General features: G+C 54.9%; 4 protein-coding genes across 6 annotated transcripts in view; 3 read left to right on the plus strand and 1 right to left on the minus strand.

Moving 5' to 3' along the window:
- Positions 1–763: 763 nt before the first annotated feature.
- On the plus strand, positions 764–11,085 carry LOC122390597 (transmembrane protein 161B-like). Its single transcript, XM_043383711.1, is given in 13 exon segments — positions 764–797; positions 4,591–4,700; positions 6,038–6,141; positions 6,412–6,547; positions 6,779–6,892; positions 7,212–7,319; positions 7,321–7,508; positions 7,870–7,986; positions 8,303–8,443; positions 8,888–9,062; positions 9,338–9,434; positions 9,945–10,075; positions 10,478–11,085. Coding segments are annotated over 12 exon segments (1,425 nt in total). The 5' UTR covers positions 764–797; positions 4,591–4,697; the 3' UTR covers positions 10,589–11,085.
- Positions 11,086–11,667: 582 nt separating this feature from the next.
- On the plus strand, positions 11,668–13,734 carry LOC122390598 (elastin-like). The gene is made up of 4 exons (XM_043383712.1): positions 11,668–11,847; positions 12,110–12,201; positions 12,419–12,563; positions 12,940–13,734. Exons 1-4 carry the CDS (start codon positions 11,793–11,795, stop codon positions 13,443–13,445), a joined length of 798 nt encoding a protein of 265 aa, XP_043239647.1. The 5' UTR covers positions 11,668–11,792; the 3' UTR covers positions 13,446–13,734.
- Positions 13,735–14,115: 381 nt separating this feature from the next.
- Positions 14,116–16,159, plus strand: LOC122390601. The gene is made up of 4 exons (XM_043383716.1): positions 14,116–14,328; positions 14,535–14,993; positions 15,327–15,565; positions 15,791–16,159. The coding sequence occupies exons 1-4, from the start codon at positions 14,145–14,147 to the stop codon at positions 15,974–15,976; spliced, it is 1,068 nt and encodes a 355-aa protein (XP_043239651.1). The 5' UTR covers positions 14,116–14,144; the 3' UTR covers positions 15,977–16,159.
- The window catches only part of LOC122390599 (CLIP-associating protein 1-B-like), an 89,338-nt gene continuing 81,830 nt past the window's right edge, over positions 16,144–23,651 (minus strand). For 2 of the 3 annotated variants that reach the window (XM_043383715.1, XM_043383714.1), the window contains 10 exons: positions 23,535–23,591; positions 22,522–22,632; positions 20,744–20,914; positions 20,350–20,513; positions 19,954–20,134; positions 19,648–19,779; positions 19,128–19,345; positions 17,814–18,212; positions 17,199–17,586; positions 16,144–16,812 (listed from right to left, as the gene is read on the minus strand). In XM_043383715.1, the coding sequence (XP_043239650.1) occupies positions 16,606–16,812; positions 17,199–17,586; positions 17,814–18,212; positions 19,128–19,345; positions 19,648–19,779; positions 19,954–20,134; positions 20,350–20,513; positions 20,744–20,914; positions 22,522–22,632; positions 23,535–23,591 (2,028 nt within the window). In that variant the 3' untranslated portion in view covers positions 16,144–16,605. Of the gene's footprint in view, positions 16,813–17,198; positions 17,587–17,813; positions 18,213–18,770; positions 18,795–19,127; positions 19,346–19,647; positions 19,780–19,953; positions 20,135–20,349; positions 20,514–20,743; positions 20,915–21,376; positions 21,455–22,521; positions 22,633–23,534; positions 23,592–23,651 lie in introns of all 3 variants that reach the window. The other variant, XM_043383713.1, reaches the window with a different exon arrangement.

A 23,651-nucleotide genomic window follows, 5' to 3' on the forward strand; every position in this document is an offset into this window, starting at 1 on the left:
CAGCATGTCAAGAATTATGTTCTATTTCTTTCAAAGCAGCTTTCGGCACGCTCAGAAAATGACGTCAGTGTCCTTTTACTTCAACATATTTGACTTTGACTCTAATCATTTCCTATAGACGCTTCGGGAAAATAATAATACAAAATTTTCTTATATTATTTCAAGCCTTCAAACTGAATAGCTGAGCTATTCTTTTGACTTACTGTTAGTTGCTATGGAAATTTCGGCACAGATCCTGCATCAGCACTTCAATAGAACATTTTTTAAGAAAGTTTTTGTAGCAAGTGCGCCAAATATTGACAACACTGCTGAGAAGAAGATGGTGAGGTGGTTTTCTTTGGATTTTATTCCTTTCCATGGAATCTGGTTGGGTATTTTTTGGTATTTATGGCCAGTTTAAAGGGACCCTCCCACCTTCAAAAAAGTTTATGAATTGGCATGAAAGTGATGTCGCTCGGTTCAGAAAGAGCGAAAACGAATATCTACCAAATTTCACCGAAAAATATTCACCGGTTTTCAAGATATTAGACTTTTACTTTTGTCTACTTTTTGGGATCTCCGCTGTTCCTAGCGACTTTATTTAAAAGTGCGGCATTTGTTGCGCGCAACGCAGCATATACCACCGCGTGCTACAAAACGTTTTAGTCAAACATTTAACGGACGTTCGAAAGCCTGATGACGTCATCAGATTCCCGTAATGGTTAAGAGATAGGGACCACGCTGGTCCCACCCTGCAAGTAAAGGGAAGAAATTTCTTGAACACCATAAAGCTGCGGGGGTTGCGACCAGGATAAATGGTGGTTTCTGAGCCTGGCCGCAAACTTGGCTATCTCAACTCAAAACTAATGTTAAGGTGGGAGGGTCCCTTTAATGAGAGCCAGATAAAGTATCAGTATGTTCGGGATGTTCTATAATCTATATACCCTGAGAATTGAGATAAAGTGACCGCCCTGTGCCAATGCCCATTTGTAAAACTTGTACCTACTTTTTACCTTGTAGAATACAAACTGCTTGAGGTCCAGGCTGGAAAAAAATTACATGTTATGCCAAATTTGTCTGGCATAAACCAGCATAGTGGTAAGATTATGTTAAATTTGTTAGCGCTTATCCGGCATAATTTCTCACGCAGAATTCAGATTTCTGCGCATGGGCGGGGGCTGAATTTTTGGAGCAGGGCGGCTGCATAATTATTTGCCGAAAGACAGTCACCGAATTTAGTTGGGATGCTGGTCAATCTAGCAGCAGATTCGCCCTGTGGGCGACTGGAGAGATTTTGGGATAAGATGTCCCATCCCCGGTCGTCGCATGCTCAAACTGGCAAGCCACCCTTAGTACTCAATGGGGGAGCAGCCGCCAAGATAAGGCCTCAACCCTTGGCGTGGAGATAGGCATGGTAGACCTTGTTAAACATTGCTGAGCATCATTATGTAATACTGCAGTGGGTTCCTACCCACTGCGCTATCAATGGGAATGAGGGCACAGACAACCTGGCGAAATAAGTGGCTGCCCTGCCCTCAAGCGCCTGCTCACTGACAAGGACAGTTCATGGTGCGGTCTTGCATCAATGGTGCAACTGATCCGAGTCACTATTCAAGCCACTCCTCGGGAGCACGTCGCCGCTCCCTATCCCCGGAGAGGACCGTGAGGAAGCTGTTTCGGTGCACTAGATGAGGGCGAGTCACTGGGGCCGCTCGCTCCAGTACGTGCACCGAATCGGCTGTCTCCACTCTGTGCGTGCTAGCAGTGCCCAGATAAGCGGTGCCCCACAGCGCAGTGCCGTGTGCCGAGAAGGGGCTGTTGTGCCAGAGCACGTGCTGCTCCGCTGCCCGGCCCTCGCTGGCTCCCGCCAGCCTGGAACACACCGCTCCGCCGATTTTTTTGTAGCCCCGGAACTTCCGGCTCCGGCGTTGTTTTACGGCAAGACGCTACAGTGCGCTAAGCGTTAAAAGCGTAAGGCCCCGAAACGCTCTGTCTGGTCGATATGGCCGACGGCCGTGATCGGTAGATGTGCTCATGAGCTGTTTATGTAAGTGGTTTAATTTTGGCACAAATAGGCACCCAATTTTTGGGCGCAAATCATGCAGAAATTTCAGCGCAAAATCCCTTGCGCCGAATTTCGGCGTAAGAGGGTCTCACGGCCGACCGGCATATTGTATGGATGTTTTTTTTTCAGTCTGGCTAGTGGCTTAAAGGAAATAGTTCACTTTTAACATGGGGTTTTGAGCTGGAATAGCAGTTTCGTAGCTTGAGCTGAGACTAGCACAAATCAGGAGCTTTTACGGCTCAACGATCACCCTAGACGAAGAAATTCCATTTCTCGTTCCGAAAAGAGTGCCTTGTAGAGGAATGCGTGCCTTGCACAGGAATGCAGCCACGTCATCGTCAGCCAATCAGCGTGCTGCTTACAGCCAATGCAGTATTCGTAGGTTTGAGCTACGCAATATGATTGGTCAATGCGTAATAAGCTTCCGCGTCAAACATTATTTTACATAGAATATAGTTCGCCCTATATTAAAATAAAGGGCGATACTTCAGTTTTTTACATTGAAGTAGCACAATTTTGATGATGTTTCACTGTTTCTCCTTGGTCAATTACATAAAAAACAGCTTCAAAACACTTTGATTCGCACCATTTACCGAAATATAATAAAGAAACCACCCTATCGTCAGCACGCTACGTCAACTGCCAGGACGCAAAATGGCGACGCTGTTTTGCCTCTGATGCGCCAGATATGTAACCTTAAATAATTAATTGGATACGACTACTAAATACAATATGCCGATAATAGACTATTTTCCTCCTAGGGGACACTGGGAAATCGGGGTTTTAGGGTGAAGGTGATTGAGAAACGTGTTTGCTAGCGACGCGAACCAATGATGTGGCCTTGGCCACAAATAGGGGATATCTTAGGTAAGGGTAAATGGAAAAATGTTAGGTTTAAGAGTTCTGGAATTGTCTCCAGGCCGGCCGAAGGCCGGCCTGGAGCCTATTCCAGAACTCTTTAACCTAACATTTTTCCATTTACCCTTACCTAAGATATACTCCTTTTCGTCCCTAGCGCACAAACCCCTGGAAACGTGGTAGGTTAGGTTAGGTTAGGTTAGGTTAGGTTAGGTTAGGTTAGGTTAGGTTAGGTTAGGTTAGGTTAGGTTAGGTTAGGTTAGGTTAGGTTAGATTTGGTTTGAATCTAAAACCCCCCTCCCCCACCCAAAAACCCCGATTTCCCAGTGTCCCCTAGGATGAAAATAGTTCTTATTGTATTTAGTAGTCGCATCCAATTCTTTTAAATTACATATCTGGCGCATCAGAGGCAAAACAATGTCGCCATTTTGCGTCTCTGCAGTGTGTGCGTAGCGGCTAGCGCATCAAAGGTGGGGTGATTTCTTTATTATATTTCGGTAAGTGGTGCGAAGTTAAGTGTTTTGAAACTGTTTTTGATGTAATTGGCCATCGAGAAGGAGAAATGATCATCAAAATTGTGTTTCTTTAATGTAAAAAACTGAAGTTTTACCAAATAAAGAAAAATAATTGTTTTTACAAAAAGGTTTTATTTTATTTCATGATTATTTTGAGCATAAAAAATCATAAATCAATAGCAAAATACTGATTTCAGGAAAGTGGACTGTTTCCTTTAAGGTGTTCAACACCCATCTTGCTCGCTCTTTGATTGAAATTCTCTATCTTCTAGATCGTCCATGATGTTTGATCATATAATAATGCTGTTGAAACTACCTATGTAGCTATTAGCTTCTAGGGATGGATGCATTCTTCTCTTTCCCATAACTTTTCCAACAATGATTTAAACTCGCTTAGTGAAAGTGCTATTACGGCCTCTGTGGGTGGAGCATTCCAATCATTAATGCTCCAGTGATTGCTTCTTATCCTCGATTGGGCATGGGGCTTTGTGACCTTGAGTGGATGAGATGACCTCTTTATCTTATAATTTCACTTGTAGGCTCAACAAACTTGTTCTGTAAGCTGTAACAATCATTGGAATCATGAAATGCTAATATGGTAGAAATAAGCAAAGTCTATAATTTTTTATATATTATAATAAAATAAGCAATTTTGTTTTGTAGCTTGCCATTAATGATAGCCACTCTAATTTTTATGCTCACTATTAATGCATTGTTAATCTGCAGATGTGAAGATGGTGTACACACATTCATGACAATCATAAAGTTGAAGTGTTTCGGGAGCAACAATGACTAGAGGTAGGCAGGGACAAATCAAAATTACAGTGGTTTTTCTGACTCAAGAACATGCTCATGAGTCATGACTGACCTGAACGACTGACCTGAGCATTGTTCTCATCTGTAAATTTGCCTTTTGCACCCTGAGCTCAAAATTGAATGCAACCAGTCACAATATTGTCATGGACCATGTATCAACCTAGACCATTGTCCATACAATACTGTCACATTAAAAGAGACAGGTGCACTTGTGGATATGTTCTCTTATTTTATGTTTTTATTTTTAGAATTTCTGCAGTTCTGAGTGTGCTAAGCTAAAGGACAAAGACTTGTATAGCCTATTCATCAGCTATCATTAGTTGCTGGTGTTTGACTTCTGTACTTGCATCATTACAGATTTGACATAATTGGCTGAGTGAAGGGCTCCTCTTAGTGAAAAAGAAGTCCATCAATGCATACATACTTTTCCTTGTAGTGTGCTATATAAAAACTTCTGAACAGACATGGTAAGTAAATACAACAGCTATCCAATAAGAATATGCATATTCAAATTCAAACACTGGCTATTATCATACATTGACTATTGTACTTAACCCTCGCATGTGTAGGGGGGGGGGTCGGATGCACCCCCATGGTTTTTCCCGAATAACTCTCGCCAAACGCGGCCAATCGCGACGAAGCTTTCAGTACCCTCGAGTTGATCAATTCTACACTTTCTCTGAAAATTTCACGACCCTGACCCAAATGACCTTTGACCTGTGACTTATTTCTCGAGACCATGTTTGGCCGGAATCGCGATTCAGCGTATGTCAGCTCACATTATCCGCGCGTTTCCAGTCTTTTTGTGTTTATAAACGTCCAAACATATGTTCGTCCTATACGCATTACGGTGGGTGTCAAGGTCACCTGAAGGTCAGGTCAGGCCATTGACCTTTGATGACCTCGGGTCACTTTTTCGAGTTTTACATGTTTCTAAGGTAGTTTTTTTCGGCTGATTTCGAATTTAGTACCCATTTGAACATTTTCGAAGTAGTTTTAGTACCTTCGTAACATGTTACGACGCCGTTAGTAGTAGTTGACACCTACTAGGCATATCCGGAGTCCCGGACGCCTACTGGTTGACCTGACCTGACCCGACCTGGCCTAAATGCATGAAGACATCATCTGTGATCAAAACTAACGTGAAATTCTTGAGTAGCGCCCCCTCCCCCCCAAAAAAAAAACATAACAGCTTCCCTTTACGAAGCTCTAGCTGGTCCCGATATCCCGACTTTTGGGTCGTTGACCTGACCTGGAAGGTCAACCAATGACCTAGGACCTTAAAATTGGGTATCATTGGCTTCCTCTCGTCACGGGAAACACGCTCGTTTTTTCCGCGAGGCTCTAGCTCAATCAGGGGCCGAACGGCAGGGGGTCCAACCGACCCCTTCCCCACACGCTAGACACTGGCAAACGCCGCACACATGCGATGGTTAATCCTAGAAAATTTTATGATAGGCACCTATTTGTTTTTATCATGATCATAATATTGCTTAGGATTTGATTTTGTTTTTATGTGGGAGTCAGCGGCCAACATCACCTGATTACTATCATTTAGCCAGTTTGACAGTCATTGTAATTGAGCATTGCTGAAGTGCTGCCTCCCAAAAAGTAGTTGTTCTGGAAAGATATTAATAAATAGTTTGAAAGACTTCCTGCAATTATAACTATTATTCCATCTCATTCAAGATTAGGAAACATCTCCAGAGAATCAAACTGTACTGTCTCAGGAAGCATTTGAGCTAGCTGTGCCACCACATTCCTGTGCTGATGGACACGTCTGCCTGGTCTGCTGCATCACCAGGCGCTGTTTGGAACCCAGCTCATCATCACGATGGTGGCAGCCTGCGTATTGCAGAAGTTGGGACCCTACTACTCCCTGGCCAGGTGGCTGCTCTGCTCCAGCGGGTGAGTTTTTAGGTATATGGTATGAGGGCAGCACGATTCTTTGTCTGTTCGTAGCCTGATATAATCATCTAAGCCTCAAATGATCCTAGAATGATGGAAACTAGACAGCATTTTGGCGGGATTTACTGTAAAAATATATGTGGGATTAACAATAACTGATTCAGGAAATGATTCCCCATGTATAACTTTGTGATTGTCTAATCATTAATAACTTAATAATCTCCCTGCTTTTCTCACTCTCTCCCTCCCCTCTACCCGTTTGTGGTCCAGCCTGAGGAGATATCGATATCCCACGGATGACAAGCTACGAGAGGCGGCGGGACTGGCCAAAAACGGCAAGAAGAAAGGGAAACACGAGGAGAAAACAGACAATGGCTTTCTCATACCAAAGAACACAGAGTTTGAGGTAAACATGTTTCAACGGTAGTGAACCTTGGATGTTTTAATCATTTTGTTAACTCACTTCTACATATTGTCTTAAATGCATCTGCTTGGCAATAAATGCTGGAAACTCTTTGAATATTATGCGGCGATACCATCAAAAGAGCGCTGAATCGTATACGGTGTTGGCGTCTCAAAAAGTTTTTTATTACTACATAGAATATCCATCAATCCGACTACCTTCCGTTCTTTGCAGCTGGACACGGCGCCCGTGGAGCATTTCGAGGTGATCGGTTTCAACTTTTACACCGAGTACCAGTGGCTGGTGGACTTTGCCGTCTGGACCATGGTCGTTTACGCCATTACGGAGGTAGGCTAGCATAGCCTTTCTCTGCTATGATTGTTGCAGCGGACTATTGTGTGATGTAATGGTCCTCTCCTCTGCCGGCAGCGGTATGTCGGCTGGTTAGGCCGCTGGTTTTAACGCTCCGCTCCCGCCGCCCACAGTGCTACTCGTCTCGTGGCTGATATGGCCGCTGGTTTTAACGGTCCGCTCCCTCCGCCCAGTGCTACTCGTCTCGTGGCTGGTGTGGCCGCTGGTTTTAACGGTCCGCTCCCTCCGCCCAGTGCTACTCGTCTCGTGGCTGGTGTGGCCGCTGGTTTTAACGCTCCGCCCCCGCCGCCCACAGTGCTACTCGTGGCTGGTGGGGCCGCGGGACGAGGTGAACCTGAGCATGCTCTGGTGTCTGATGGTGCTGGGGTTCGCGGTGCGCCTGCTCGGCCGGCTGACGGCCGTGTTTTTTCCGCTCGACGGACGGCTCCGGCGAGCTGGAGATCTGCGCCGTCTCCGGGCTGGCCTACTTTGTCGTCTCGATGGTGATCCTGGTGACGAGTAACGACCTGCTGGAGCTGCAGCTGGAGCAGGCCTATGGCAGCTTCAACGAGAGCGCCACCCACTTCCTGCGCGCGCACGGACTCGGCTCCAGGTGGGTGCAGAAGGGCTCAGTGGTTCGGAGTCAGACCTCAGGGTAAACCCCAGCCGGGTCAGGCCCCAAGGTCGGGGTCAGACCTAAGGGTAAACCCCAGTGAGCCGGGTCAGGCCCAGGGTCGGGGTCATGCCCCAGGATTGGCCCCAGTTCGTACCGGGGTCAGGTCTCGGAGCCGACTCCAGCTGAGTACCGGACGCTCAGACACTCAGTCGGCCCGGATGTCTCAATTTTCCGCTGTTATCCGGAGTGGGTGCGGAAAGTACAGCTTGTTTAAAACTACTCTAATATGCAATCGTCCATGGCGGACAGACTGGCAGCCGTGCCGTGGGATCTGACGGGCTGTACGGCGCTGTTTCAGCGGGCCGGCGTCCATGTTTGCGTTCCGGCTGCTGCTGGCTGTGCTCTCCGGGTTCGCCGGCGCTATCCTGATGTTCCCCGGACTGCGCTACACACGGATGCACCGGGACTGTATCAGGTAGACAGCTGCGGCTGAGGCTGACCGTGAGACTTGGGAAGGGTGACTGGCACCAAGCAGCGACGATGAACTACCTATATACGGTGTATGCTGTTTTTATGTTTAAAAAACTTATATCTTAAATTATCTACATTTTCATTCATTTGTTTATTTGTGATTGTGTGATTGTGCGCGATTTATTTCAACTGGAGCAGACGTCAGTCGGCTGATCGCACCATTTGAAAGGAGCTTCCAACACGGCGTCGTCATGTCGTGTTTAGTATATTTGTATACCACTCTCCTACCTCGTGCCAACCCATCCCCGTGTTTGCGGCAGGGTGTCCTCGGAGAACCGTGCGCTGCAGCTGCTCTACCACGTCAATTTTGTGATGCCGCTGCTGAACGTGCTGACCTGGGTGCGGCCGCTGTCGCGCGCCTACCTCACCGAGAAGGACATACCGTCCACGGGCGCGCCGCTGTGAGTGCCGGCCGCTCAGAGGCCGCCCGGTGCGGGTGGCTGCAGTGAGACAGTAGTGGATACTGATGGTGGGGTATTGACGGCGCTGCAGGCGGCTGGTGGCTGGTAACTGACAGACTGACACTGATAGGTGATGTGTTAGGAAGTGAAATCGACACTCAGATGTCTGGTTGATCACTTTGGTAACTATTGCCGTCTTTCCTGTTACTTTTGCAATCGTATACGGTATAAGTCTCAACCCTCCATTGATCTCGCTATGCTTCTCAGTACCAGGCTTCTGCAGCTCCTAGTGACACCTCATGACTCAGCAGTCTGCCGTGCAGCCGATGCGTCTGACTGGAGCCGCCCTCCGGCAGGCTGAGTGACGCCTGGTTCGACACCCTGCGACTCTGGCTGCTGTGGCTGACGCTCCGCCCCTCCTTCCCCCCCCCCCCCCCCCGGCAGGCTGAGTGACGCCTGGTTCGACAGCCTGCGCCTCTGGCTGCTGGTGGCCACTGTGGTGCTCCGTATGCTGCTGATGCCGCGTCACCTGCAGGCCTACCTCAACATCAGCCAGGACAAGCTGGACAGGATCCGCAAGGAGGCCGGCAGGATCCGCAGCACTGAGCTGCAGAAGCGGGTGAGCGCAGCGGCCGGCCGGGGTACGAGGATCAGGGGTCAACTGGGTGTGCTCATGACGAATGTCCTCGGGGCTAATTGTTAACTGTTAGTGTATATTCAGAAGACTTTAACGGCCATCTCCCTCGCATACGTGAATTTTTAACGTTGGCCACCTTCGCTGCAGATTATCTTATAAACCGCTCTGATTTTATGTTCCGAAGCAGTTGTCCATTCCGGTTGCAACTACTCTTTTCCGGTACATTTAGTGACTGAGTCTGTATCGCTCTGTTGCAGATCGTCAGCGTGTACTACTACGTGTGCGTGGCGGCTCTGCAATTTGTCACACCTCTCATACTCAGCCTGTACTTGGCGCTCATGTACAAATCACTCGGTATGTCACGGGTTCTGACCTGTTTAACGTGAGAACAGGACTGTTCCACTGCTACCAGCTTAATATATTTTTTTGCCGGCTTCTGCCGGAAGGGTGGCCTGCTTACATTGAAGGGGATTTCTTTGCTTCCGTCTGTATTTCATTTTTCCTCTGGATTCGCGGTTTTCAATAAAAGACATTTTATGGAATATTCTCTAGTACTCTAGCGTAGTCGAATTGACATGAGTGTCCTAGCTGGCTGTTGTATATGTCTCCCTGCACCCTGACGCTGGAGTGATTAGACTCTTAGTCGGTAACTCCACGTCAGCCTCGCTGACCGGCCGGTGTCCGCTGCGGGTCCCCCGACCGACTGGTGTCCACTCTCCCTCTGATTGGCTGGTGTCCGGTGCGGGTCCCCTGACCGACTGGTGTTCACTCTCCCTCTGACTGAATGGTGTCCGCCGCTGTAGCTCTCGCTGACGGTCCGCCACCCCCCGCCGTCCCTCCTGACGGGCGCTGTCCTCCCCTCAGGCGGGTACTCGTGGCTGGGCGCGGCGCCCGTCTCCGACCCAGAGCTGTCTCCGCTGCCGGCGCCGCCCACTGCCGACCAGCTGGGATCCCCCAGCCACCACGTCACCTTCACACTGGCGGCCGTGAAGCGGGTACGTGGGGCACCGGTCCGGTGTGATAGCCGCTGAGAGCTCGTCAGCTCACGCAGATACACAGGGGTGCCGGAGTGTGAAGAGATGGAACTGTTTTCATTTTTAGCTGCTACGATATCGCGATCGATAGCTTATTGTAGCGGAAACTGCCAACAAGTGCGTGGGAAAAACGTCCATGGCATCAGCTACCAGTAGCTAGTATGTCGGCCTGGAAATGTGGCTGATGCCGCTTACCGTTTACAATCGTTGCTGGCGTCAGTAAGTGACTAACGTGTGCCCACATCACTTGCTCGTTTCCGCACATGCTGCTGTAGGTTTTCCCGTTTCCCCAGTCTGAGATGTATACACTGGTGTTCCGCCGGGATCCGCGTTCCGTCTGACCGGTCCCTCTGTGCGCGGCAGGTGTTCACGCCAGGCTTCTACCGCGGCCTGCTGGGCTACCTGACCTGGTGGACCAGCTTCGTCATGTTCACCAGCTCGGTGGTGGGCTCCTCCCTGCTCGGCTACACGTGAACTGGCAGTGGCGGCAGTAGCAGCATCCTAGTCAGTGTGCCGTGGCGCGGGCGTGCCCCTGGGGAGGGAGGGAGGGTCGGCTATACCAGTCCGGGCAGCCGGTGTGGGTATGATGTCCCGTACAGATCTGATGGAGTTAGGTAGAGTCTCCGTGCCATACAGTCCGTCTCCCTGTCCCGCCGTGGTGACGTTTCAATTGAACCCAGTCTGCAGTGTGTGGTGCCGTTTGAGGTTTGAAGCGTGATCGTGTCAATGGGTGAGAGCGGAGTGAGCCGAAATGCAAGTGGAGATGGATGCAGCGCTCGGAACCTGCCAGTGTCTATTTAGGAATGTGAATCGAAACGTTGGGGGCAAACAGTGCAAGGCAAACGTTCGCGTCAGCTGTTGTTTATATTTGTACTTTTTTACCTGAATGAGTGCCTGGATTTGGTGGTATGAGTGATTCATTCGTTACAGTTTCTCTTGGAATGTTGTTGATTATAAATAAAATACAGTAACCAAAATTACTGATGAAAGGCATTTTAATGTCTATCACGGTGTCATTTGAAAACATTTGCAGCTGTTATCAAGGGTTTTAAACTTTGTATCGCGGAGAGCTTACGGCATTGCCTTCGACAACATACAACATTCTACTCCAAAAACGGTAAAGCGGTAGTGAAACTGTTCCGGCCTGCAGCACACAATTTCGCAACGGAAAGTAGCGCACGGTCGGCGCTAGTTTACAAATCGTGTCGCGGCTGACGGGCTGATCGTTTTGTTTTTCTGCGCCGTCGGGGATAGGGAGACTGCCCGCCCGTCGGCTGGCCTCGGCTGTGACGTCTCGCCTTCGGGGTGACTGACAGGGTAGTCTGATACCTTCTCCAGCAGCGCGCAGTCATGGCAGAAAGACAGTCGTCCCCTGCGCCTCGGTATCCCCTGCCGGTCGTCTAGAATCCAGCCCGTGCAGTCTCGTCCCGTCTGCTGTCCGCTCATGTCCTATCCTCTCGCCACCCGCCGCCTGTTCCGCCCCATGGCGCTCTGATCCCTGTCGGGTCGTCCGGCCGACCCGCTCTGCCCCGGCCGGGTCAGTGGGTCAGCGCCGTCACCGCCGCCGCGTCACGCCGTCACGGGGGCCGTCACGGCGCCGGTATAAGACGCGCGGCGCGGCGACCGTCACCACTCTCAGTCGACTCGGGACAGCCGCACGCACAGCAGCCACCGAACGATGCGGCTCCTACTGACCACTCTGCTGGTGCTGACCGGCGTCAGCGACGGATACGGTGAGCAGTTGGCGCGGTCAGACTGGCCTGACCCTATCTGGCAGAGATACTCTTCATATCGGCACAGCCTACACCTGGTATAATAACAGGCAGCATGTTTTTAGTACGTAGTATGAAGTACAGTTGCTGATTATGTAAGTGTAAGGTCATATTTGTGTTATGAGGTTATCGGTGGAGCCAACAAATGTGATTAGTCCGTGTTGCGGTTGTGTTTGGGTAAGAATTCCTGCTCGCTGACGCGGTGCACTCGCTCCACTTCCAGGACTTCCGGCACAGCAGAAGGTGGCGACGAGGACCCGGACCAGCAATGTGGCCATTACTCGCGGCGGCGGCAGCGTCGTAGGCTCCACAACGGTAAACAACGCACCAACGTCGACCGGCTGCTCCTCCTCTCTCGTGTAGCGTTCCTGCATCATAAACAGGTTCCTTTTGTCACTGAATATATGAACCATACCGATTCAAATACGCTGAAGTCCCATACTCTGCCTAGCTCACTCACTGAAGTGATCGTTTCACCTATATCCACACTCCACGCGCTAGTCGTCCGTTGACATCCGTCCTCACTCGGCAGGGCTCGGCGGCCGGCGCGATGCAGCTGGGCCTGCGTCTGCCCGGTCTGAGTCGGACCGGCTCCGTCACCAGCGCCGTCTCCGGCACCGACAACTTCGCCAGCGCCGGCAACGGCCAGGTGGCCTCGGCCCGCGAGGTCACCTCATGTGAGTGTCCTCTGCCCCCTCTCCCGGACAGACATTGCGGGCCATTGAACCGTATACGGTGCAGGCTATACACAGCACCTTTACCTGTGAATGTCTAGATTGGGGTTTGATATCGCCCGCCCAGATAGCCTAGACGTATGTACAATATTAAATGAATGAACTTAATGCTCCTATATGCAGTCTGTGACGAATAATTTGAGCGTTTTTTTTTTCGGGATAGGTGAACGTTAGTTTCCCGCCCTCGTCGTTGGATCCCATCCCAGACAGTTTTCCAGAGCCAGAGCAAGGAACCCACACGCTACCCATCTCAGACGGATTCAGCTTCGGAGACGTCTCATCGCCAACCGCCGCTGACCCCCTCCCTGCCGTGTTCCAGTGGGCAGGATCGGCAGCGGGCGCGCGCAGACGCTCACCCGGCAGCGGCTGCAGGCGGCCACCGGCGGCCGAGCCGTCACCACCGGCGTGGGTACGGGCGCGGCCAGCGGCGCCATGCGCCAGTCGACCCGCGGCGCGGTCACCGGGCCCAGAGGCGTGGTCGGCGCCGCAGGGGACGACGTGGCCACCTCGGCCACCAGCAGCGTCACCGCGCAGAACTCCAACCAGGGTAACTCGCTGACGCAGTTCGCGCAGAACTCGGAGCAGGCGGCCCGCTTCATGGGCAGCCTGGCGGGCGGCGCCGGCGGCGGCCTGGCGCTCCCGGGCGGCGGGCTCCCCGGACAGGCCGTGCCCCCGTTCGGCGGCCTGGTCGGCGGAGGTCGGATCACGCTGAGAGGAGACCCGAGCGCCGGCCTGCCGGGAACCACGACGACGACGACGACGCGCCGTCCGCGCCGCCGCCGCCGGATGATGCGCCGGATGATGGGCGGTAGGAGAAGAGACTAAGTGGTCTCTTCGTGGACCGGCCGCTTCCAATCCGCACGGCATTGTCAGCCCGGTGAATAATTGAAGAAATGAGCAGAACTGGGAATTTATGTTTTTGTTAGCATGACGGAATATTCGTATAGGAAAGCTAATTTATTGTTGTGTTGCTTTTTCAAAGCTACCGAAAACATAGCTCGTACTGAATCGCTAAAATGCCCGTGTGATCGTTTTATCGTGTTGCTAATTTGCAGCCCCGAAGTTGTTTTTGTATGGGACTGGGAGAATAAATAAACTGTGTTTACCATTCGTCTTTCGCCTACAACCTTCATAGTTTTGTGCATAGATCTGATGCCAGGCTTATCCCGACACACGCATTCTCCAGAGCCACTGCCGTCCGCAGCGGCATCCTTCCGGAGTCTCCAACCCGAGACAGCATTGCGACACTCTGTACACTGCCGGTGCCTGTCCTCCGGCAGAGTGCTGCAGCGCTCACCGGCGGCTCACCTTCACGGGCCAGTTCGCGCCCCATCCGTTCCGCCGAGTGAACGGCTTCCAGCGGGCTCCCCCTCAGCCGCTCGACGCTCGTCCTTGTCCTTGACCGGCGCCACCCTCCGCCCTTCAGACGTGAGGCGCCGTCCCGCGCCTCTCGGGTCACTGACCCAGCGGCGCGGGGCGGCGGCGGCACTGGCAGTGGCGGGGCGGCGGCCGCCCGGGCCCGTCATGGGCGGGCCGTGTGTCCGTCTAACACTGCTGACACAGCCGGCGCAGTGGCTACGGACCGACACGGCGTGGTCCACGCGAGTGACATCGCGCTGTCAGCGGAGAGGGGCTGTGAAAATCGCCGCAGCGCTGGCCATTTTGTGCTGTTGGCACGTGATCTACAAATACAACGCCCACAACCGAGGTAAGAATCGTGTGGTGGTCCGTGGTGCCGCGCACCGGCTGACTCTTGTGCTCTTTGCGATATTTTCGGTACATTTAGCGCTTATACCATCAAATGATACACTGCTTACGTTTATACTATGGGTCAAAGCCGGTCCACAGACGCATATTTATGTGTTTCTCTCGCGCGGTCGTTTCTATTACGGTGTCTCTCTGCGCCTCCGCCAGCCGCTCCGAGGCCCGAGCTGCCTCCGTCGGCGGTGGCTCGGCTGCGGCTGTCCGCCTGGCTCCGGTCCGGGCCGGCCGGCGCGGTATCCTCAGAGGCCCTGCGCGGCTGTCTGCGCCGCCGGCCGCGCCGTCTGCTGTTCGCCGGCCACTCGCGGGTGTGGCAGCTGTTTTGGGCGGCGGTGGGGCGGGCGGGCGCCGAGCTGCGGCCGCGCTGGGCGCCGTCACACGGACCCCCGTACGGAGGGGACCGGCCGCCGCCGGGGACGGCCGTGCCGGACACCTGTGTGGAGGTGTTCCGGCGGCCGCCCGGGGACCGCCGGCCGCCCGCCTGCAGCTGGGCCGCCGACGCGCCCGGTCTGCAGCTCGACCTGCGCTGGCGCCTGCGGCTGGACGGCCAGCTGAGCCGGCTGCTGACGGAGGCGGCCACACCCGGCCAGACGCCAGACCTACTCGTCACCGGTGGGTGTACTCCCATACCGAACTAGATTCGTGGGCCAGTCGATCGGGAACTCGGCTTCTTGCGCCTTGGTAAGAGGAGATACAGTCGATGTTTGACACTCATACCACTCGCCGATTGCGAGTTCGCTATTCAAAACTAAAAATGCACTCTGATGTAGGCCAAGTCGCCCCGAAGTGACCCAGGTTTTCTGGTTCACACTGGATCCGTGCTTAGCCTTTTTCGTTTTGAAACGGTGCCCACATCTAATTTCGATTTGTTTCATTTTGCTACCTACCGTAGTGAGACGGCGCCTCTGACCGCTCAGCTTCACCGGTCCCCCGCCCTGCCGCCAGCCGTGGCCCTGAAGGAGACGGTCCGGGAGCGGGCGCTGCAGCGGGCGCCCCAGGCGCTCTGGGACGCCGTGCAGTGGCACCTGGTGCGCCCGCTGAGGACGCTCACCGACGCCGGCGTTCCCTCCGTCCTGCTGCTCGACTTCCCTCCCAACCGGCGCCGGGCGGCGGTGCCGTACGACCGGGGCGCGGGCGCCGCCACCCTGGTCCAGAACGCGCTCATCATGCAGGCGGTGCGTGAGGTGAGACTGCAGCAGGCGACCGGACGTGTTGGGGCGTGGCGGGTTGCTGGGTTCACTGGGATGGCTTCGCACGCAGCTGGCGCTGGAGTGGTGGGCTGCTGAGGGGAAGGCAGTGGGGCTGAGATCGTAGCGACTGGAGCCGTGGGTCGTTCCACAATTTATTCTTTCCTTGTGCTGTTCTAGGCCATCTGTAACGTAGCGTCACTCTGCTGTGCACTGTTTCAGGTGCCCGGTCTGCTCGTCTGGACGTCTCCGATGCCCTCTGTGATCCAGTTTTACACGGAGACCTGCGGCCGGCCGGCGGCGCAGCTGGACACTGAGACCGCCGAGCGGTGCGCCAACGACACGTTCCACCCGGGGCCGCGTGTGGTGGACGGCATGCTGGACCAGCTGCTGCACCTGTTCTGCTAGTGGACCGGCTGTCCGGTGACATAACCCAGCACCTGCCTGGCAGTGGGCCGCCCCACCCGGCTGACAGTGTCTGGGAGCGCCAGCAGCCGCTCAGAGCCGGACACCACCCCGCCCCGGGGCCAGTCCAAACTAGTCAACGCCATCCACCTTGCTCACAGTGTACAACGTCCTACGTCGACGTTTATTATTAGATGATGAATACACAGTAAAATAATTACACAGCTGTTCTCTGCGCGAGCCAGCAGCGACATCACAGATTACTCTCAGCGAAGAAGCATGATCTCAGTCGTCGTGTGGGCGGCCGGCCTGGCGGCGCGCCGGCCGGCCGCCCGTTTAGTACACGTTAATCCTGCCCTCTCTCAGTGTCAGCGGCGGCGGCGGCGGCGGCGCGGTGGCCGGCGCCGCCGGACCCCCCACCCGGTCTCCGTCCGTGTCCGTGTGTGACTAGCACCTCCCCCAGTTAGCGTCCTATCGCACCGCACGCGCGCGCACGCACTATTATGGCAAATAATAAAATGGAAAACGGAGTGGGGCGCCTGATCACGCGGCGACCGCGGCCGCGCGCCGGCGGCGGCCCGGTGCAGCCCGGCGGCTGCCGAGCCGAGCCGAGCCGATCACAGGCGGCGCGCCTACTTGGGCGAGCCGGGGTTGGTGCGCGGCGTGCCCGGGTTGCTCTGCGTCTGGGCGCGCTTGATGTACAGGTTGAGGAGTTTGAGTTTGGTGGCGTTCAGGGTGGCCAGGTGCGGCTGCATGGCCTCCTCGCCGCACAGCGTGTGGATGGTTACCATGCAGAACACGGCCGCCTTCCGTACCGACGACTCCGTGTTGTCGTACGCCTGCCGGGAGAGCAGCGAGGCAGAGACGCGTCACACAGCGCACATCACGTGGACAGGGTACGCGATAACTGCACGGATAACGCGGTACACTGTTAGAATCGCTTTGCATTCCTTATTTACCACTTGAAGCATCAATCAAAGAACGGGAAAGCGAGACTGTCTTCCATACCAGGTTCTCCTCCATGAGAGACTTGCCGCCGTTACCATTCCAAGAGTTTTCTCAAGACCTCTGACCCATGGCATCCCAGGTAGGCTGATTCAGTTCCAACTTCTAGCCATCTACCCACCCCCGCCCTGTCCAGTGTCCAGCCCCCATCCCTCCCAGCCCAGTCCTATCCCTCACCCCGTCCCCCTCGTCCGTCTCCCACCCGGCACCGCCGGCGCACCTTGAGCAGGCTGGGCATGATCTCCGGCAGACAGCTGATGACCAGGTGCCGGCTGTGCTGCTCCATCAGTCGGGTCAGCGTCTTGATGGCCGCCTGGTTCACTGGGTACTCGCCCGTCTGTATCAGCGGGTTGAGCACGCGCACGACGCTCTCTGCCGGCAGCCGTCCGGCCAGCACGGCGGCGCACTGTTCGGCGGCGCGCACCACGTCGCGCTCCGACGGCTCCCGGTGCGCGTCCAGCACGCGCAGGAAGATGAGCTCGATGAACGGGTGGAAGAGCGGCGTGATGCAGTCGCGGCGCAGCATCTCCGTCAGCGCGGCCAGCACCAGCTCGCGCACCGGACCGGAGCCGTCGCGCAGGTTATCCAGCAGCAGCCGCAGTAGCGTCCTGTCACACCGGGAGAGACAGGGCCGGTCAGAGCAGGCGGCAGGCGGCACATCGCCACTGATGGGGCGAATCTGTTCAAACCACCACTACTTAAAGCCGCGCTTGACAAAACAAGACCCCTGAAATCGCTAAAGTATCTGTGGGCTGGCAAAACGATGCACTGCCCGTAACTCGTTAGCGGTATAACCAACATCCCCACCCCAGGCCGTTGAGACGGCGTCACGCACCTGAAGTGTTCGCTCCAGAGCTGCGCCGAGCCCTGTTTGGCCAGCCGGCAGACGGCCAGCAGCGCGTTGCGCCGCTCGGGCGTGTTGCGGTCGCCGTGCGAGGCGTTCAGCTCGGCCAGCACCGTCATGACCAGCTCGGCCTCGTCGGCCAGCGGCTCAGCCGGCTCGTCGGCGGCCGGCGGCGGCGCGGCGGCCGGCTCGCCCAGCGCGCGCAGCCGGGCCGGAGAGCGCGACTCGGTCCGCTCGGCCGAGGAGAGCTCGGTGCGCTCCAGCGCCAGAGACATCTGGCTGATACCCGAGTCCTGAGAGGTCGAGTCGCGCTCCGGCTCCGCCTTGGGGCCCGTGTCGCGGCCGTCGAAACTGTAGTTCTGAATCTCGGCCGTGGTGCGCCGCAGGGACCTGTGCTCAGGGCGGGGTGTGCGAATGTTAGCAAAAGACAATGAGCAGTCATACACTCTGCAGATTCGCTCCATCAGCACAGTGGGGACATGTAAGTGAATATCAACAAACATCAGGACGGTGGCGATCAACAAGTGTTGGAAAAACGTAGCGGCGCTGATGACGCTTCAGCATGACGGTGACTTAGCAGACATCGGGACGGTGGAATCAGCGGTGGCTGGAATAACTGGCGGTGGCCGGTGCGCCATGCAGCCTCACCACTAACCAGCGCAGGCAGCACGGATCTTGCAACTTAAGTAACAACCCAAGGTACTTATTACTGAACAAACCTGAATAAGCAAAAGTAAATATTCCCTAAAGTTCTGAACTCATTATCCTCACGAACTCAAAAAGCATACACGAGGATTAAGCTCAAAGCACAACACAAATCACAGAAGCACGGCATTGTAAAAATAAGCCGCAAACCCAGCGCAGCCAAAGACAAAACGAGTTACACTCAAAACCACAAACAAATGGCGCCACCGAATAATGAACGACATTCTTAACATTGAAACTCACCCTCCTTCACAATGTGTCCCATCACTTTAGGTAGCCAGGGGAGACAACATTCACTGTGACGTAACCGTACCAAATCCGCCGTGGTCATTGCTAGGCAATATAATGGGCGGATCCGCGCCCTATTCTGCCAAGGCGGTACCAATCTCCCGCGAAACTAATGAGCCTCAGACTGACCCGGGGATGTCTATCCGGCTATATCCCGCTATACCCATCCAGCATCCACCAATTATGCAACTAAACAACGTCCTGTCCAAACTACTTTAACATCAGTTAATTTAATTTGCTTCCTCCGCGGCTCTAGCGTCCTTCCCTTCCCGCCCCAGACTAGTAAGCTCCCCGGCCCCGGCGTGCCGGTACCTGTAGAACTCCTCCGGGTTGAGGTTCTCCGTGTCGTCCGGGTCGCTGCGCAGTCGGGTCAGCGAGCGCGGCCCGCCGGCGCGCGGGAACGTGCCCGCCGGGCCGCCGTTCGAGGGCGTCATCGGCGAGCCGGGCGAGCGGGCGCGCATCAGCGCTGCCGACTGGTCGATGCTGGCGCGCCGCCGCAGGTGCTGCTGCATCACCTCCGAGGCCGTGTCCTGGACAGGGGCACAGGCAGGGGAGTCAGCACATACACACGTGGGGTGAGGCCGTAGAGGTCGCGTCCTGCATCAGGAGGAGGGGAGTTACTACACTAGACACGGCGACAACGGCGGAAGGAAATACTGCGCTCACAGAATACAGAATCCAGCATTTACAATAGCATGGTCTACAGATTTACATGGACGCCGTCACATGCCGTAGCCAGCTTATGTTCCGTGAGTATTACACCAGCGTGCTGCCCAAACTGCACCCGAGGAGAACGCCGGACAGCCCGGGCCGCCCGCCGCCGCTCACCCACCTGGTACAGCTTGGAGAGCTGCGAGAGGACCCGCGTGAAGTGCGGCGTGTTCAGGTTGAACAGAGCCACCACCACGCCCTTGGCAGAGTTCCGGATGTCCACCGACTTCTGGTCGGTCGTCCAGCCAATCACCTGAACAAACGGGAGGGGAACGTTAACGGCGACACATGGGAAACAGTGGTTAATATCAGAACCGAGAGCATAATGTAAAGAGAGATTCCTCATGGTGTCTCGTTGACAGGTCAGCGGGCGGGTCTGGTGTCTGTATCTTGGTGGCGGCCAGCGGCAGGTCGGGGTCGTACGTACCTTAGTGACGGCCAGCGGCAGGTCGGGGTCGTCGGCCGGGAAGCTGGCCGCGTCCATCGAGTCAAGCACGGCGCGCAGGTAGCGCAGCGTGTTGACCTTCACCTTGGTGTTGGGCGTCTGCGTCTGGTCCAGCAGGAACCGGAACACGCAGTGCAGCTGCTGCTCGTGCGGGAACGACGCCCTGACCGACACAACGCATAGAGCGTCACAGCAGGGACAGGCCGCACAGAACGCAGACGACGGGAAGCAGTGTGGGAGAGGCAGTCATAAGAGTTTAGAGACAAGACCAGCCCATGACACCACGCCAAATTTTTGTACCATCGGTTCCAAGGTGTCACCAAGGACGGTCGCAAACCGAATACAACACTCAGTGCCTATCCTTAGACACCCACTTACCGAACGATGTCGAGTGTCTTGTTGATTTTCTGTACGACGGATCCGAGCAGGTCGGCGCCGAGCTTGTTGAGCAGCCTGGTGACGAGCACGTAGAGCCAGTCGCCGAGGTCGTCGTGGTGCTGCACCACCAGCTCCTGGAGCGCGTCCAGGAAGATGCTGAACACCTGTGGGGAGGAGGGGAGAAGGGAGGGGAGTTACAAAACCAGTCAGCAACGGTCTCACGGAGGATGGTCATCAGCTACCAGCGTAAATCAGCACTTGCTGATCGAGAGGCAAGCATATTAAACCTCGACTGTTATGTTACCCCATTAGCTTCACCGTACCAAGAAATACAGTCACGTCCAGGACAAAAATAGCGCAACCACGGACACGACCGCCTAGTTCCACGCCGTACCTTGGTGTGGGTATCCATGAACATCTTGGTGAAGATCTCTGTGATGCGTTTGAGCTCGGAGGCGGTCAGCATGCGGTTGGACCGGAGCACGGCCTGCAGGGCGAGCAGGCCGTCCTTGCGGTCTGCCCACTGGGTGGCCGCCAGGCTGGCGATCACCTCACCCACGTCCTGCTGGAGACGCGGGCGGCCGCGCCGGCCGGGCGTCAGACAGCGCGCCGGTGTGGAAGGGAGGTGGGTCAGGTGAGGGCAGCTGATTACTTAAACACTCAAGCAGTGACAAAAGGTAATTCCAAGCGGCTGAAGTCACCATAAACTATAAAGTCGAAGACCTGGAATCACCACTCCATTTCCCGTAAAGAATCATTCCTAAGTCCAGGATCTACTAAATCGCTTTTCACGGTCGCCACGGGCCGTGAAAAGCCGGGCGTCTCAACGTGGCCCATTCTGACCACTGTCTACGAAGACGGTCCTACCATATACCCTAACTCATTCCGAGCCATGTGTATAGGTTTACTATCCTTTACCTGTCTGCTGTCCTCCTAGACGTCCATACCTGTCCGCTGTCCTCCCAGACGTCCCTACCTGTCCTGTCACACGCCCCTACCTGTCCGCTGTCCTCCCAGACGTCCCTACCTGTCCGCTGTCCTCCCAGACGTCCCTCAGCCGGCCGGAGGAGAGGCTGGGCGGCCCGCCGTGCCAGCCGGAGGCGTACTGCGCGGCGCGCCGTTAGCGAGGGCGGGGGCGGGGCGGCCGGTCAGACAGCGTACCCAGACAGCGACAGACAGACCCAGACAGAGCAGACACGGACAGACAGCGGCGCGACGCCGGTAGAAGAAATAGTACCGCGGCACCGGACCGCCACAGGCTGCGCTCGACTCAACGTCAGACTCTAGTATGAAGGTCCAGTTTACAGCCACGGCAGCAGAGTATTGCATCAGTTAATGAGTTGAGCGCAGTCCTGTAGCAGTGCCTGGAGCGAGTTAGTAAACAGAGAGCGGCGGCTCGCTCAGGTCGCATTAAAAGCGGTATCGGTCGCTAAGCACACTGATCCAGTGATTGACCGAGACACAATTACTGACATACCTACTCAGCAAGCACAGAACCTAAAGCCATCTCATAGGTCAGCCAAAGCGATCTCAAGCGCATTATTCGCCATGGGCGTACAAGAAAAAGCGAGTTTACCTTCCAACAAACGCAAAGCGATTCCCTCGTGATCTGAGAAACCTTAAGTGAGCCATTTGTGCCACCACGAAATATAATTAGTTTTGCCGACCAATAAGCACGTCACTTTCAGAAGACTGAAGCCATTAGCAATGAACTATTGTCCTGAAGAGAACAAAAGCATTCGCCGTCCCACCACCACTCAGTCACAGCACAGGAAGCGTAAGACGGGAGAACCAAAAGGGACCCTGCACTAATCTTATATCCTACAAGGCAAGACTCAAAATAACCGTCAATGCAGAGTATCAACAAGTCTTCAGAAAATAAATATTCAGTCTGCATTTTTTTCGAACGATTTTATTTATTTACAAAATTGAGCCGAAGGAAACAGAGGGACATATTTTTACGATGCTACATGTCTGAAGACTCGTCGATCTGACTGGTACTACCACCTTAAGCTCACCTTTTCCGCCCGTACGGCACCTTGACCAGTCACCAGGGACATTGAAGCAGGATGAGGCAGTGTATGGTGTACTGCAGCTCCCCTCTCCCCTCAGCGGGCAGGATATGGTGTGCTCACCTCTCCCTCAACGGGTCAGCACGCGTCTGTGGCTCACCTCTCGCCGGTTGGCCGACTCGTAGGAGCGCTCCGAGCACACGCTACTCGTCTCGGACTCGTCAGAGTGGTCGTCGAATGAGCGGAACGGCCGCGGAGTGCGCGTCGTCGCCTGTCGATACCGATACACCCGTCAGTGACGCGTGACTGATACGTTCACATCACATTGGGATACACGGCCATAGCTTTGAACCTTTTGCGCTGACGCTATTTTTCATCGAGGACAGCAAAATCGTTCCCAGAAACGAAAAAGCCGCTACTGAACAGTTAACTGCTACTACAAAGTCTTACAATGGATATCAGAAACGAGAAACAGTGTTTAATTATGCACAAAACAACACAATCGTGCTATCCAAGGCAGCTTATTCCAAACACCACAAACGAGCAGGCGCCTCGTCCCATCACGTACGCCGAAACCGAGGGCGGTCAGGACAACACAGAGCCTTTGGATCACCTGGCTTCCCGCGCCAGCCGGCCGCGCGGCGCGCCAACGGCCGACGGGCGCGCAGCCGGAGCCCATCGAGCTGACGGAGCGGACCGGCGCGCGGGGCTCAGCGGCCACAGGGACGCCGGGGGCGGCGGGCGCCTGCCGGACACGCCAGGATGGGGTAGAGGACTCAGAGGGGACTCATAGGACACGCCGGGACAGGAGCGAGGACTCAGAGGACACGCAGGCGGGACAGCCGATAGGCTAGCGCAAGCAGGAGTAGATGGAACGAGCGAGGGACCTGGCACCGGAACAGTGCATATTAATAATGGACAAACCCAGCAGACTAATAAGACACTAAGGACCACTGGACAACAAGGAAACACATTGACCGATGGTGGGCACGAAGGAAGGGGGGGGGGGAACAGGTCGGGTTTAGGAGGGCGGTAGCTGACATGCGCAGACCCACAGCTGCAGCGGATGGTGAGCATGGGAACGGACACGGCCGGACCGGACCAGGGGAAGGAGAGAAGCCAGCGCTCCCGACAGGACTGACAGTACGGTACTACGGCGCGGGCAGCACTTACATCGAGCAGCGCGCCATCGCTGAGCGAGAGTGGCTCGTTGAAGGCGTCATCGTCCGACTGCGCGGGGTGAGACAGACAGACAGACACACAGGCGGGGGTGTTAGCGGGGCGGAGTCA

Source organism: Amphibalanus amphitrite, unplaced genomic scaffold, assembly GCF_019059575.1.
Source record: "Amphibalanus amphitrite isolate SeventyFive unplaced genomic scaffold, NRLGWU_Aamphi_draft 000402F_arrow, whole genome shotgun sequence".
Classification (NCBI taxonomy): domain Eukaryota; kingdom Metazoa; phylum Arthropoda; class Thecostraca; order Balanomorpha; family Balanidae; genus Amphibalanus; species Amphibalanus amphitrite.